Below are 17,336 nucleotides of genomic sequence, written 5' to 3' on the forward strand. Positions count from 1 at the left end.
GAAAGTGTTCCCTCCTGTCCAGCTTCCTTCGCCTTCATGGGAATTGAATGTGGTGCTGTCCAGATTGATGAAGGAGCCTTTTGAACCTATTCATAAGGCTTCGTTGCAGCACCTGTCCTGGAAGGCGGCGTTCCTCGTGGCCATTACATCGGCCCGCAGGGTGAGTGAAATTCAGGCGTTGTGTTGCCCAGAACCTTATACTGTATTTCATGCTGCTAAGGTTGTTATGCGTACTCACCCTAAATTTCTCCCAAAGGTTATATCTGATTTCCATGTTAACCAGACCATAACTTTACCTACGTTTTTTCAGAATCCTTCATCTCCAGCGGAAAGGTCCCTGCATTCCCTGGATGTTAGGAGGGTGTTGAAATTTCTGGATAAAACCAAGGATATTCGTAGGTCAGACCAATTGTTTATCAATTATGGATCAGTTAGGACCGGTCTTGCTACCTCTAAACAGTCCATCTCTAGGTGGATTGTGTCCTGAATATAATTGTGTTACCAAAAGGCTAATAAGACCTTAGGGGGTAAACCTAAGGCTCATTCCACCAGGGGCAAAGCTGCCACGACGGCTTTGCTACGTAATGTTCCAATTGCAGAAATCTGAAAGCCGGCCACTTGGAAGTCGGTCCATACCTTTGCTAAGCATTACTGTCTGGACACTGATGCCAGGACAGAAGCTCAGGTTGGGCAGGCTTCGCCGCGAAATCTGTTTGCACAGTAGTGGTGTTATTTCATTTTTTCTCCACCGCCGCTTTGGTGTGGGGATGGGCTTGCCATTCTATTCACTAGATTATGACTATACACAGAGATCCCCTACTACAGAAGGAGTAGTTTCTGTCCTGTAACTCCAGTTCTGTAGTAGGGGTATCTCTGTTATAGTCATAAGCGCCCGCCCTCCTCCCCGGTGGAGAGATATATATTCATGTAAGGAATGCTACAGGTCTGGCGTGCTACGCCTTCAAAAAGAACTGAAAGTAAAAGGGACCTGCAGTGCATTCTGGGATACTGTGAGGCTTCTGGAAAGTTCTCTTAAAGGCACAGTATCCTGTTCTGAGCCACAAAATGGCAGCCTATGGGGCTTGTCTGTCCATTTCTTCCTCTCTATCATTCCAGAGGGTTTTGCTGTTAAAGGCAAGGTTTTTTTCTGTGGAGAAACCTGGACAGGCTGTGCTGTTGGTGGTTTTTGGTGGAATTTCTAGTTGAAGTACTGGACAGTGTAGCCTGTGGATATAGGCTGCATTATCTGTCTTTAAATTCTCTCTTAAGTGTCTATGCAGCTCTGCATGTTTTGACAACTTAAGAGATTATTTTTGATTGCTCCGGGGTCCACGCACATGTGTGGGACTATTCACTAGAATATGACTATAACAGAGATACCCCTACTACAGAACTGGAGTTACAGGACAGAAACTACTCCTTCCTGCTTAAAAGTTCTTCTCCTGAGGTGCAAACTTGTGCTATCTCTAAAAATGGCATACCTTTCTTTCTCACACCTAAGCAGTGTTAATGAGAAAACGTGTTCCTTAATGTCTCATCTGTTTGGCACCCTACTAGCCAACTCTCTGTCCTCAGAGTAAACTCTAATGAAATCTATTAGTTAGCACACTGTCTTCCATCAAGTAGCCTGTTCCTACCAATGTTCACTTCTCTTGTGGTTGTCTAAAGGTCTATGCAGACAAACCCTTCTTGTCCAAGACACAGAAGGATGATGGGATGGAAGCAAAGCATTGATCAAGTAGAGCAGTTGACTCACTAGTATGTCATTGAGGCTCTATCGATAAAAGTTGTGTAGGTCTAGAACATAGAGGTTACAAGGAGACCAGTAATGGACAATCCATCTCTTAAATGATGGTGTTTCAGTTTGTCATGACGATAATGGAGAGTGTGCTTGTAGTACCACTTGTGGATTCTCTAAGGCTGTTCGTGTGGAGGAGATTACTGAGGGTTGTTGCTGATTCCTTACACACAGTTAGATGGTGTAATGCAGCTACTCACCACTAAGGCCTGGCAGCCACAGGGGTTGTGTTCCTGGCGGGCACAAAGATGACCTTACATCCGTAACAGTGCTCTTCGGCCATTGTCACATGCCATGTACTGGTCAGCTAGAGGGCATAGAACCAAAGATTTAGGTGAACTACAATGGACTAAAGAGAAGACATCCCCACACTCAATGATAATATTTACTATTTCACTACCCAGAATAGGGTTAGGACTGTCATGTTTCCATGTCTGACTATAGGAGAACCCCAGGCTAGCAGTGTTTTTTAGACCCACGGAGTCCATGAATTCACTGCATGTAACCATCCCAGGAAGTCGATTTGCCAAATTGGCATTGTTGTGAACTCCTGTATCAGCATTAGCTGTATTACCTGGGTCACGTTGTTTACCCGTCTTCCTTCCCAGGCAGCCATGTTGAAGTCTGGACACTGATTAATCTACCCTTACAGTATATCCAGTTCTGGAAAGAAGGGAGGAGTCGCAAAATAAAGGTGGTAGGTTAGAGATCGGACCAAATCTCCTTTTTGAGGAATTCAGTCACTGCCTGAACACTCAATAGGTTTTCTAAGCAAGTACCTCTGCGAGAGGAGCTTACCTTTCTTTCCCATATTTAAATCCACTATTAGGGGGCAAAGCCAGCTAGGGTCAGGAAAGCTAACTACATCTTTTTGGGGATTTTGTAATAGCTCTGCTCTTTTACCTCCTGTTAGAATGCCAAAGGAACTGAAATAGATAGGGACCTAAGAACGTGAAGACAAGCATCGAATGTGCTACAAATGACGTAAATGTGCTACAAATTCGTCTATGGGCCTCCCTTGTGGCCTGCAGAGAGTACCCCACTATCCTTTTTGTGATAAACTTTCATGATAATTTCAAGTACTCTATTGAACAAGAGAAAATGTCTCTACGTCGAGTACTACCTTTTCAGATTTTCTAGAACTTGTCACTGCTGGAACACACTTACCGCCTACACGCCAACTACACATTTTAAAAAATGGCAGTCAATCAAGGACTCAGGTACACTGATGAAGAGGTTAATGCAATCCTCTCTGGACCATCTCTCCTACAAGAAACTGAACGCACACAAACCCTAGCTTATACCAACTACTGTTGCGATCTAACAGAATGCAAGAGAGAACAAGTCAAAACTGCCATTCATGGTCTAATAATGACAGAATATCTCTGAGCTAACATGATTTTCTCGAGAAAAATGTACCCTTACATCAAAGAAGACTATTCTGCACCAGAAGCATAAATCAATAATGATTCCTCAGGCGGGACATCCTCAGATAATACCGATTAGAGCACTGATGAGGCACAATACGAATGCCGCAACAGAGAACGAAACAGACGCCCCACATGGAGGTGGCAAACGAACTGGAGCATACCTCATTACAGCGATCACTAACCCCCGATATTCAACCATACACAACACCGTTCACAGGATGGATAACCCCCTACATGCACGCTGGTACTAGAACGCTGGTGGGCAAGCTGCAGCGGGTCCAAAATATGGCAGCTAAGCTGGCACTTTCTCGTCCGCGCGCTGCCTCTTCCACCACGGCATTACGGGATCTACACTGTCTGCCTGTTCATCAGAGGATCCTTTTCAAAGCATCTTGTCTGGTTTTTAGAGCTTTGCATGGACAGGGCCCAGTTTTGCTGCAGAACTTATTCTCATGGTACTCTACATCCCGGAGCCTACACTCCTCCTCTGCGTGTCTGGTGACGGTTCCCAGAGTCCAGAGGATAAGGATGGGAGGTCGGTCGTTTAGTTTTGCGGCCGCTAGACTTTGGAACTCTTTTCCGTTTTCGCTAAGGAGTCAGGGTGAATTCCTAGCCTTCAAGAGAGGGTTGAAAACCCACCTGTTTCCAAGAGCAGTGTGATTTCTGCATCGGTGGTTTCGGCTGGCTGAGTCAAAGCACCAGGATACACTCTGGGTGGCAGTGTAGCGCTATATAAGTACGCAAATACATACATACAAATACATACATACATGCAAGGACGCCCACCACCTCCAACTTTCCAAACAAGAAGACCACCTTTTTTAGGAAGAGGCCCTAACCAGCGTTGAGGAAGGAGAAAAGGAGTGACCTGGAACAAACAAGATGGACATGCTGCGTGTTTGGATTGAGTCCAAATACGCAGCATGTCGAAAGAGAGACCAGGACCCAGCACAACGAGTCACTTATAGTGAATCACACATCATTTTTTTTTTTTTGTAAAACAATTTTTATTGCAGAATCAGGAACATACAATCAAAGAGACAATCCTGCCTGTATCAGCTCATCGCCGGTCCTCATTCAGAAACAAGATTATACACAGCCATTCAGCCCACATCCCGGAGGCAGGGCGGCGACAGCTAGAAATCCGTACAGAAGCCAGGCGAGAGTACAATAATATCAATGTTCACTTGAGACCAATACAGTGAGGCGCACATAAAAAATCTGCTTTTTTCTACCTACCCAATCCCTAACCCCAACCGATAACACAGCCCCCCCAACCACAATGAAGTGTAGTGCACCAGGTCAGTTTCCTTATCCTCGCCTAATCAAACATACCTAACGTGCCCAACTGCCTGTCAACTGCACGCCAGCCACTCACAACAATCATCGCCAGACGTGCGGCAGGGGCCCCCCCCTCCCCATCCTCCACCCACCCCCAAGTCTCTCGCCGGTGTGAGCCGAATTCAGGATGAATTCACAGTACTCAGGAGCTGAGGGGATAACTCTCTTACAATCGTGCGGTACCCGGAATCCACAATAAGTTTCAGTCTTCCTGGCCTCCCTCCCGCGAGTGATACTCATGCAGTGCAAGCACTAGACCCTCCCACATCCGCGCTGCCTCCAAGCCCTTCTCATCAGCCGTTCGAGTTGCCTGTCTAAGCCTGACCATGCTCTCGCTTCTGGCCCACTTTTCTAGTTCTGTTGCCCAGCGCCTACTGGAGGGGCCCTTCGACGACTTCCAGTGCCAGGTGATCTCTCTCTGGGCCAGAATAAGTCCTAGGTCTATGAATTTACTGGTGATCTTTGTTTTCTTGGTGTGTGGGAACCAGAGTAGTAGACAGGTCGCTTTATCAAAAGTCAGCTGTCTATCCGTCACGCCCTCCAATATTTCTCCCACTTCCATCCAGTACGAGCCCAGCTTCGGGCAGTCCCACATCATGTGGTCCAGCTCCGCCCCCTGCAATAAGCACCTTGGGCATGCAGCTCCCTGCACATGGAAATGCCGTTGTATCTTGCCTGGTGTTAAGTAGGCCCTATGTAGTACAAAGAAATGCACTTGTTGGAAGCGTGCATTTCTACACCCTTTCCACGCCCTCCTTAAAATTTGACCCCAGGTTGCATCCGGTATAGGTTTCCCCACACTCTCCTCCCATTTCAGCTTCAACGTCGTAAGGGGCACCAGGTTTTCATGAAGCATGCGAGAATGCAAACACGTAATTGCTTTAAACGTACCTGCCGACATCACCACATATTGGCACGCCATCGTGGTCGTAGGCTCTAATTGCCCCACCTTCCAATGTTTCCTTATGGCCGCAGTCACGGCCATATATAACAGGAAACCGCCAGCAGGGATCCCAAAGAGGTCCTGCACCGTACGGAAGGGAAGCAACTCACCATCGGCATATAGGTCTCCCACCATGTGGAGCCCCAGCTCTTCCCATTCCTGAAGGGGGGACCAGTCCCCTCCATGCGGTAAGGCCGTCAGCATTCCCAGAGGTATCTCCGGGGTATGCACTGCTCCCGCGCGCTTCTGACTTCGATTCCAGCACAACCGTATTGTTCTTTCTTTAAGCGTTAGGTGGCCTACATCAAGGCGTTGTTGTAGGATGATATAGGACAATACGTGTCTCTGCATCCCCGTCCCGCGGAGCAGGTCAGGGCCCCTAAACTCTCTAGCCACGTGTTGCGTAAGGATCTGCAGCTGCGCCGCCAAATAATATAATTCGAAGTCCGATAAAACCAGCCTGGTCTTCGTGAATCAACGTTGTCATATAAGGCAGCAATCTGGTGGCCAAGATGCGGCTCAAAATTTTATAATCCACCGTCAACATAGACAACGGTCTGTACGAAGTCACATCTGTGCTGTCTCTCCCTGGCTTCAACAATGGTACCACCAAAGCCTCCCGCATAGAGCCGGGTAGGCATCCTCGGTTCAGTGCTTCATTATAAACCACCAGCAACCGGGGCGCCAGGTTGTCAATGAATGTAGCATAAAATTCAACTGGGAAGCCATCCACTCCAGGAGTCTTTTTCCTCGCCATCATTTTAATTGCTCCCCTAATCTCAGCTAGCGTGATCGCGGCGCCCAGGGCCTTCGCGTCCTCATCCCCTAACTGTGGAAACTGAATTTCCGCTAGGTAATTCTCCATGTCTACGTCCTCCGCCACCAATCGACTCCGGTACAGGGTCTCATAGTACTTCGTAAAGCACGATAAGCTCGCCATCTGGGAGTAAACCGTGTCCCCGGATTCCGTTCTTAGGCTCAGGACTGAGCACCCCCTAGGATCAGGGTTATCCAATTTCGCCAGCAACGTACCCACCTTGTCACCCTCCTCATGCACCCTTGCTGTATACTGCTTATAGTCATAGCATCGTAACCTTTCAGTTTCCGCTGCCACCAATTCCTTAGCTTCCAAAAGCTGCGCCTGCAACGCTCCCTGTTCAGGTCTTTGTAATTCTATCTTCCTCAGTGCCTCCTCTGCCTTCAGAACCTCCTCTAAAACCACTTTCCTGACTCCGCAGTGTTTACCAATGCACAGCCCTCTCGCTACTACCTTAAATGCGTCCCACTCAAGTCCCCGTGACGAAGCTGACCCCTCGTTAACCGCGAAGTATGTCTCCACTCCCTCCAGGACCTCTGCTCGAAATACCTGATCTTCTAGCGTATCAGGGTTCAATCGCCAATTGGGAATCGCCGTTCTCGCCCGTTGCCAATGGAGAGAGAGAGCAGCTGGGGGTTATGATCAGAAATGGTCCTAGCTAAGTATTCAGTACGCGATGCCATGTTAGCAGTGTTAGGGTCACAGAGGATCGTGTCTATCCTGACATGCAGCTCGTGGAGCACAGAAAAGAAGTAGTAGTCCCTGTCAGCAGGGTGTTGCCCACGCCACACATCCATCAGCCCCCATTCATTCTGCCATTCCAGCCTCCGGCGAGCCACCCTATGTACTAAGGATTCAGCCAGCGGCGGATGGGACCTGTCTAGTGCAGTATCCGTAATGGAGTTAAAATCGCCCCCTAGTATGATCGGCCCTGCTAAATAATGTGCCAGTGCACCTGAGACGGCATCAAAGAATCGGGGTTGGTCCACATTCGGTGCGTAAATACTGCAAAGTGCCACCTCTCTGCCATATAGCCTCCCCATCACTCCCACATACCTACCCTCCGGATCAACCATCTGGCTTGTGAATTGAAATGGGGTTCCAGCCCTCACCCAGATCAGCACCCCCCTCGCATGTGCAGAATAAGCCGTACCAAAGACCTGCCCCCGCCAGCGTTTCTGCAGCGCTGCACATTCTGACTTGGTAAGATGGGACTCCTGGAGCAATGCAATCTGGATCCCACGTCTCACCAAATACGCATGCACTTTATAGCGTCGGGACATAGTATGCAGTCCACGTACATTCCAAGTGATGCACTTCAGTTCAGGTAAAGTCCCCATTAGTAACCTCCCGCAACAGCACCTCCATCACAACTCTCCAGTCCACACCAGCAATAGACAAACCCACCCCCCCAACACCCCACAACACACCTAACGCCCGCACCCCCAGAACAGGAACCAATAGGCGCGCATCAGTCCCCATCCAAACCTTAGCGACCATAGAAACAAATCTACCCTGCAGTAGCCACTACAGGTTACCTTAAGGGCAATAGGAACGTGGCGATGCACCGGTAGGCAGCAGCACCACCTCCGCCCCCCGCTCCATGATCCCATCTAATGACTCTGGACAATCACAACAAGCAAAAGGTTACCACACACTGTTGCACCTCCGACAGTCAGCTCCATCGTACCCTCCACCTCGGAAGCCATGTGAATCACAAATCGTCCGCTGTGCGAGGTGTCACCACCGGTCCCACTGTACTGTCCGTATCTGAGAGTTCAGCTCCAGAGTGTCCTTTGTCTTCTTCCGAAGCCGATTTTCCAGTCTGGTCGTCCGTCTGCGATCCGGTGATTGCGGCCGTCGCTGCCAATGCTCCCTGCTTGTCTGCCGCCATTTGAGCCTGCAACAAGGCTTGTTGAGTTCTATGTCTCTTGCGGAGACGTTGCGATTGGCGCACCCTCACCAGCTTGGGCCGACCATCCGCATTCCTACTCCTGCGATCTGTGCCCGCTCTGTAGGACTCCAGCCAAGACCAAGCATCTTCAGGTGACAAAAAGAACTGTGTCGTGCCATCGAGGATAATGCGGAGCTTTGCAGAAAACAGCAGAGAATACTGGATCCCCTCAGTTCTGAGTTCCTTTTTCACCGCTAGGAATGAGGCCCTACGACGTTGAATGTCCTGTGTATAGTCCGGGAACACAGTGACCGAGCTATTCTCCACCTTAAAAGGCCCCAAGGTGCGCGCATTTTGAATTAACAGGTCTCTATCCTTATAGTGAAGGACACGGGCTACCACAGGTCTAGGCGGGCGCCCCAGCAATGGCGGTGTGGCCGGGACCCTATGCGCCCTCTCAAGAGTAAAGAAGGAGGTGAGCCCTTCTGGGGCTACCTGTGACCTGAACCAGTCCTCCAGGTAAGAGATCATATCCGTCCCCTCAATTTTCTCCGGCAAGCCAACCACCCTGACATTGTTGCGCCGATTCCTACTTTCGGCGTCTTCCGCCCTTTTCTCCAGCATCGTTAGCCGGTGCAGCGCATCTTCCAGTTTCCGTTCGACAGTCACGACCGCCGGTTTCAGCTCCTGTACAACCAATTCAGTGTCCTTCACCCTGTGTACCAGCTTCGAATGATCAGCTTTCAGAAGGCCCAGCCCCGTCGCGACCTGCGCAATGTCGGTATGCAGGGAGTCTTTGGTTGCCGTTATGGCCTCCAGGATCTGATCCAGCCGTCTGTTCAGCCTCTTTTCGGTTTCCGTGCTATCCACCAGCTCTCCGCTCACCGAAGCAGTGTTTTTCGCCGCACCATCCCCACCTGCCGCTCCCGGTTGCATCTTGGTAGTCATTCCCTTCCACAGGGCCGCCCGGAGACCCCCTCCACTGTCAGGTAGCGCGAAACTCTTCGTCCTACTCCTGGAAATGAACAACAACACAAGCCACGTGTCGTGCCAGCAAGGTCGTAGCTCGTCCGTGGTTATAGAGCCATCACAGCGGCTACCCCGGGTGAAGTGCCACTTAATGCATCGTCGGGCCACCACGGCAGTGAGCTGCCCCGTCCGCAGCGGTCACCGCAGCGACTGCCAGCCCCGCCGAGGGCTGCCCACCCTCGCCAAGACCGGGCAGTACTGTGCTCCAGAAAGTGCTGGGAGCCACCCAGCGAACAACAATAGAGCGCGGGCCACAGGTATCACTGCACTATGACTCTCCCCACAACTCCTCCGACTTCAGGCAGCAGAACAGAGCAAAGCTCTCCGCGTTCCCGCACCTCACCTCCCGGTGGTTGCCAATGCGGACCCCTCCGCTAGTCCTGGAGGCAGCAGGGTCCTGGTGCCGGACAGGCCGTGATAGGGGCGCAGACCACTCAGCTCCGCAGTAATCAGCCGGCCGCACGGCACAACAGCAGTGGGGCAATCCCAGTGTCGCCCCAGCTCCGACTTCAGTGGGCTCCCGGGCAGGGCATCCAAGGCCGCCCCCGCTTCACCGGCGAACGCGGCGGCGGCGCTCCAGCCCAACCGCCAATGACCCACAGTTGTAAGGGTCCCGGTCGCCACTTATTGCCCCTCACTGGGGAATCACCCCACCATTCGCCTCAGGGCGCCAGGCGCCGTCGCCGATCGCTGAGCGCTCCAGCCCCCACTTCTCTGAACTCAGCCCCGGAGCTAAGAGCACCGCCGTCCTCCGCCGTCTTCACAGGCAGCCGCCATCTTGAGTTCCCCCAGGGACGCACGTCGGCACCCGCCCGAGAGCCACTCTGCGGTATCCTTCTCCCGGCCGCCTGCACCCAGGCGCGCGGCCACCGCAGCTCCCCACCAACCGTGCGTCAGTCGATGTACTTGGCGCCGCAGCCGGCAGATCGGCTCCACAAAGCGCCGCTACTCCGCGGCCGCCGCCATTTTGCAGGCGCCGGGTCCTCTCGTCTGGGCCAGGTCCGCGAGGGCAAAGTCGCTCTTCGGGTCCCCTGCCAAGGCGATTCCGGTACAGGGTGTACACCAAACGTTCCGATCCAAGAATCGGCACCATGAGACTCCACAGACCCCTGTTTGTAGGATAAATTCGGGATCGAGCGCGGAGCTATCGGCTCACGCCGCCTGCTCCATCGGCGCTCAAGCCACGCCCCATGAATCACACAAATCATATACTCACCAATGACCAACAGAGATTCCTCAATAAAGGGCTGGGATTTGTACCAACACCATCATTTGATCAATTCAAACTACAGTGCGAATTAGCAGAGTTCTGCTGCAAGATAAAATTAAAGGCCTTTTTCAAAGATAATGAAACCCACACAATAGATGCAGATACAGATCTAAGAAAGAAATTCACTTTCTGCCCTTCGACCAACTCAATACCAGTGGAGATATTGGCTTTTGAACAAACCCTATTCAAAGAAGTGGAACGCCTTAAAGAGAGAACAGGCGAACCATACATAAAAATGACAAAGAAAGAGCAACAGGCACTTCAAGAATTAAAACAACAAGAGGACCTAATAATCCAACCAGCTGACAAAGGAGGAAGTATTGTTTTCTTAAGAGCCGAAAATTACCACACACCATGCACAGACCTCCTATCAGAGGACCGATATTACAAAATTCTTACTCAAGATCCTACACTGAGACTGAAACAGACCATAGAGCTAATGGTAGGAGAGACAGAGACCAACCTCTGGATATCTAAAAATGAGGGGGATTTCCTCAGGACCCAAACACCAAGGACACCTTATTTCTACTCACTACCAAAGATTCACAAAAATAAAAGACCACCTCCAGGACGCCCAATCGTCTCTGGAATAGGCTCCTTACTGGAACCTTTATCCCAGTTTGTCGATCAATAACTGGGACCACTGGTTCAAAACACTCCCACATATCTAAAAGACACACGTGACCTCCTGAACCAACTCAAGAATCTGACATACAATGAACGAACAACATGCATGGTAGCACTCAACATATATAGTCTCTACACAAGCCTACCACAAAAAGCCACACTACAAACCATAGAAGACATCCTCTTCAAGCAGCAATGGAGCTGCAACACGCCTAGACATTTCACCATGGAATACTGCTGTTTAGCCCTATCAGAGAACTACTTTGAATACCGGGGTACCCTATATCTCCAAACCCACTGAACATCTATGGACAGCATATTCACTATATATTTTAAATGACACCAACAGCGCTACTTAGATGATGTGTTAATGATCTGGAATGGAACACTAGACACATTTCCAGAATTCCACGAATGGATAAATACACAGGATGATTTCATCAGGTTCACCTTCACAGCAAATAAACAAACACTAGACATCCTTGACATTACCATCTACATATAAGAGGGAAACATCAACAAAAAACATTCTATAAATCAACATCAAAAATAGACTCCTTTCGTTCAACAGCTTTCACCCTCGCCCTCTGAGGGAAAACCTCCCTTATGGCCAATTCCTGCGCATCAGATGAAATTGCAGCAATATGCAGGACTACAAGAAGCAAGCTAAAGATCCGAGTCAAAAACCAAAACAAAGAGATTATCCCAACAAAATTATACAAAAACACCAGAAAAGGGAAAGACACCAACACAGGGATAATCTCTTAGAAACCACCAGCAAGGAGAACAATCCAGATGTCCTGACGTGTTACAATTTATAGCTCAGCCACTAACTTGGTGATAAAAGCAGTCAAGAAGCACTGGCGTATTTTGACATCAGGAACGCTGAACTGACCAAAAACTCAATTTTGCCAACAAAAGAACCAGGAACATCTATGATCTGCTGGTCCACACACAGAAAAGACTTACAAGGGAAACAGTAGTAAATACGTGGAATCTGACACTGATCACTGGACTCTATACATGTTTATCCTGCTCCGTATACAGGCTTACTAAAGCCACCAAGAACCTTCAACTAAGTGAAAACTTTGTATGGTCCATCAGACAACACACAAATTGCAACACAACCCATGTATTTAAATGATTACTCGCCCTTGCAGTTTCATGTACATTGGCAAGACTTGCCGAAAAGCAAAACAGAGAATTTGCGAACACCGGAGCAATATCAGATGTGTCAAATCCACTACTAAAATGAGTAACCACTTTCTAAATGTGAAGCGCTCCATGTCAGGATTGATTTGGGTGGGCAGGCTGGGCCTCGTGTGCATTACACTAACTTGAAGTTGGGATTCAAGCCTACTGGCAAAAAGTACCTTGTAACTTAGAATCAATTCTAGAACTTAAGTCATGCTAGTGAGCGGGTTTCTCTGATCCTGATCTGTTTAGCAGGAGCACCAGCAAAGATAACTTGGCATGAGGAAAAAGTTATACGTGGGGAATGATGCTTTTGGAGGTCGAAGCTGGATATTTAGCTACAAGATCCGCACATTCGTTTTCCCCTTGTCAATTCTCAGATTAACCGTGAGACTAGGTAACACATTTTTATAGATCATCCTGGTGGGTAGTTGTACTGAAGAGTAAATTAGGTTATTAATATATTCATAGTGGGAGCTGAATTATGTTGCAAAGTCTCTATCATCAAAGGTTCTTCTTTATGCCCATCGAACTCATGGTCACTTAGGCACTTAACTGCAAGACAGGCTCATGGACTCGAAATTTGTAAGTGCATTTTTAAGATGTGACGTTGCTGCTGATTCTAATTAAAGCACTGTGATTTCAAAAAGCTCCTATTTATTAATTGTAACGGCGTCCATAATGAAAAAATATACTAACAGTTGTGTTCACTATTTACAGGCAATGTTTGATAAAGCCACAAGCCATACAAAATGTATGCTTCAGAAAACTGAAGACGAAAGAAGAGCCTTAGAAAAGGTACGTTTTCAAATTCTCTTTTCTGTGTCTTTTAAGTCGGAAAGCTGTGAATACAAAGAGGCAAGTTGGCATTGCGCTGCATGGGAATTTTTTTTTTTTTTTTATTTGGCAATTTCATTTTCGCAGGACCTTTTGTGTAACACAGACAATCATATCTGTAAATGTTTATGCTGCACAAAAGGCACTGCAAGACTGAAGATGCCAGTTATATCTATAAAAGTTTAAAAATAAAAACTCCGTGATTATCACAAGCATACCAATTTAGGGAAGGGATATTAAGTGCTAGCGTGCATACCGTGCAAGACATAGCGTACAGAGATATTTCCAAATCAGTCCACTTCGTTATGCAAATACCAAGTGAATAAAAATAAGAAGTTAATCTGTGGTTCTCCATGGTTGTGGGAAAACAAACTACCTTCCCTTCCCTCATACTTGTTGCAGGACCCATTATAACAGGTAGACAGTCTAGCTCAGACTATGGGCCTTCTTTAGAGTTTGGTAGGTGCCTTATTACAAGTGTATTATAGCTTATGGCACTTGCAGTACAACAGACAGGATAGTCGCCACATTAGTGACAGAGTATCCCTTCCGCTAAGTTTGCAAATACCTGGCTCCACAACTTCACCCTTGCCATTTCTACGCATGTTAAAAGCAAGAAGAGGACAACTCACCCTTCATATCACTTCTCAGCCGACCTGTTTAGATCCAGTCTAGAGTATTCATATGAACTATAAACAGTACATAGGGCCAGATGTATCAATAATGGATTTTGCGATTCCATAATAGCAAATTTTACTGATTCGCTATTATGGAATCGCAAAATGCAGTGTATGTAGGTTCTGCAATAAGAATTGCGATTCCTATATATTCCTTATTTGCCACTTCCAAATAGCGAGTCGCAAATAATGAACGGCTTCCCATTCCTCCCTAGGGGCCTAGAGGCCCATAGGAATGAATGGGAATTGCATGCACAATTTGCGAGTACCCAATAGGACACCCTGTTGCATCCCCGAAATATGCATGTGTGCACATGTTGTGAACATACATGCCCTTAGGGCATGTGTGTATGCCACATGGCACCTTGAGAAATGCAAAAAAAGTGCATTTTTCATGGAATTCTCATATTACCACCAACTTGAAGTTGGTGGTAATTTGCGATTCCTTAAATGCAGGTTGCAATTTTTTTGGGCTTCCTGCATTTTATTTAAGGAATCGCAAATTTCGATTCCTTAAATGCATTCGCAAAATAGGGAATCGCGATTCCCTATTTTGCGAATGCCTTTTGGGATGATACATCCCAAAAGGCTTTTTCCTGTTCGCAAATGGGACGATTCTGTGAATCAGCGCGTTTGCGAACAGGAAAAACGCTTGATACATCTGGTCCATAGTCTTTTTTATATACCTAACTCCTGCTTAAGTGAATTGTGGAAGAATTTGATGCCTCGCCATTCCGTTGTTCCTAGGCTCATACTTGAATACAACCAAACTTTTCTTTTTGGAGCAATAGTGGCATAGAACATTTTACCAAAAAGCAAATGCACTTCAGTCTAACGGATAGCATTCCTTTGTAAGTTGAAGACAAGAACAAAACAAGGATTGCACAGATAAGGGTTTGCTAAGCTGACTTACACCAGGCCTTATCAGTCAAATACTCTAGTTTTGTAGGGAAAAAATTGATGCTTTAAAGTACAGCAAAAGAAATTTAATAAAAAGGTCAACATGTTTCATGCACAGGGTAGTCATCCCTTGTCTGTATGAATCTGTTTCATGAAGTGGAATTGGCTGGACTCTGCTTTCTCAGATAGACGGCCGTATGACATAGTCTGTCTCCCATATTTGTTTAGTGAATCCATAAGATTAAGCTGTAATATATGCATTAGCAGTGGTCATTATACTATCACAAAAATCCAGAGTGTCGAAAACTATTAGAGAGAAACCCTCAGAATGAAAAGTAGTTTAAAGTAAAACCTCTAGAATTATTCTACAGCTTTTTTTTTAAGCATTGAGAACAATTATTTTTTCTTACCATTTTTGGTTAAGATAATGTAAATAGTTTTATTACGGTTTTTGGTTGGAGTAAGAGTTATGGTTACAGGTAGGTTTAGTTTAAGAATTAGAGTTTGGTCTAAGGTTACCGGGCAGTTATATTTAAAATGATGATGGTTATGTCAAAGCCTCAACTGTACTAATGGTTACAATTAAGCCAATGTAAAGGCTAAAGTGAGTAAAAGGAATATTTGTTTTGGCCAGTCACTGTGGGTTCAAAAGTAATGTTTTAAAAATCCTTGTACGCTGTTTTTGAAGGACTGTGTAAAGAAATTATCTGTAATTCTCTGCTCTGTAATGAAACCGTACAGATAGATTTTTACAGTTGTGACATAACATAGGTCGTGAATGCTTGGATATGGTGGGCTGGCTCCAATTGTTGAATTCTACCAAGTGCTGATGCTCTGAATCTAAATCTCTATTAAGAACCTCTTCATTATATAAAAAAAAAAAAAGGTTATCAAGCTCCTTTTCTGCTGAATGGAGAGGTGAGACTGCTGCCTGGCCGGGGACTCCTGGATCCTTACCTTGCGATTTGAACCTGAATTGAAGCAATGGATAAATAGAACAATTCGCATTAAACACCAGTCAGTGTAAGAAACAGAATTGGAACGTGGTCCGATTAATAATATATTGACAATCAGCTATTGATTTTTATTTGCTCTTTCTCTTTTATTCCAATAATATGCAGACAGTTAACTCTTATTTTATAGCTGTACACGACCTTAAAGGCAAAAAAATATGGGGACTAAAAGACTAATCTTTTCATCTTACACACAGAAGCTATGGACACTACACAAAATTCATGCAGGCATCACTCTTTTTTCATACATCCTGTAATTCTGAAGTGTGCCTTGCAAACGTCTGTGTGCAGTCTCACACAATCTCATATAAAACATTGCAAGTCACCATGTCTGTTCTTTTACCCTAGTATTGAGATTTAACAGCAGCTATGTGTTTATTATAGTCACCATCCCAGATGGTCAGATAGTAACTGGGTTAAAAACCTTGAAATCATGAGACTATTAGAGCTCAGTATCAAACTGCAACCATACATGTCCCTTGAATTGACACAATTGGTAGGACCACAGTGATAAAGTGCATCAAATATTCTGGCCAATTACAAGAGTAAATAAATATATGGAATTTCCCTAAAGGTATTCAAAGTACTTAAAATACTCAGCAAATCTGGATTATGACAGACATCATCAACGCATGGGTTCAACAAGGAAACTGCAACATCAATTAACAGAATTGGCACTAAATCTGCTGACCCAGTAATTCAGATCCACCCACCCATACCCATAGTGGTCGGTGTGACCGTTCCCTCAACAGATCCCCATCCCTTCAGTTAGAGGCACAGGTGTGCCCAGACATCTCCTTCATGCACATAGACATGGGCAAGTGCACCGTTGCCCCTTTTCCAAGACATGTTTCAGTGGGTGCCTGACAGAGGCTTCTTAGAATCAATGGGGCACATGCATTATTGTAGGCAATTGCGATTCCATAATTACGATTATTAAGGAATCGCAATTATGGAATCTGAATTGCCTACGCATGTTGGTTTCGCTAAAATATTAGCGATTCTTATATATTACTTAATTGCAAATTGCGATTCGCAATTAAGGATTAGCTTTCCGTTTATTCCTATGGGCCTAGAGGCAAATTACCATCCCTTTGAAAAATGCACTTTTGTGCATTTTTTAAGTTTTCGCAAATTACCATCAACTTTAAATTAATGGTAATTTGCGGTCCCAAATTACGAAATCGCTATTTTAAAGTGAATCATGCATTGCATTTAGGCAATCGCAATTTGTGATTCCCTAAATTGCGAGATTGCATTTGGGTTGATGCATCCCAAATGCAAAAATACCGGTTGCAAAGGGGCCGATTCTGCGAATCGCCCCTTTAAGACCAATATTTACAATGATGCATGTGCCCCCAAGACATTTGTGACTCGCTAAGGTGAGTGTGAGAATCCAGGCTTGCGCAAACATGGAGCTTGTAAGTAGGTCAATTATGTGTAATTGACTGTGTAATTGATTGTTGCGTAGGGGTTCACACTGGAATTTAAACTATGTTTTTAAGGTTTATAGTATCTCAAAGAGGAATAATTATTTGTGTATTATTTTCACTAAACAATGTATGT

General features: G+C 46.4%; 1 protein-coding gene across 2 annotated transcripts in view; it reads left to right on the plus strand.

The window, feature by feature from the left end:
* The window catches only part of CCDC125 (coiled-coil domain containing 125), a 294,065-nt gene that overhangs the window by 154,587 nt on the left and 122,142 nt on the right, over positions 1-17,336 (plus strand). For both annotated transcript variants that reach the window (XM_078675304.1, XM_078675305.1), the window contains one exon: positions 13,064-13,141. In XM_078675304.1, the coding sequence (XP_078531430.1) occupies positions 13,064-13,141 (78 nt within the window). The remainder of the gene's footprint in view (positions 1-13,063; positions 13,142-17,336) is intronic.

This window comes from Lissotriton helveticus, chromosome 2_1 (assembly GCF_964261635.1).
Source record: "Lissotriton helveticus chromosome 2_1, aLisHel1.1, whole genome shotgun sequence".
In the NCBI taxonomy this organism is placed as follows: Eukaryota; Metazoa; Chordata; class Amphibia; order Caudata; family Salamandridae; genus Lissotriton; species Lissotriton helveticus.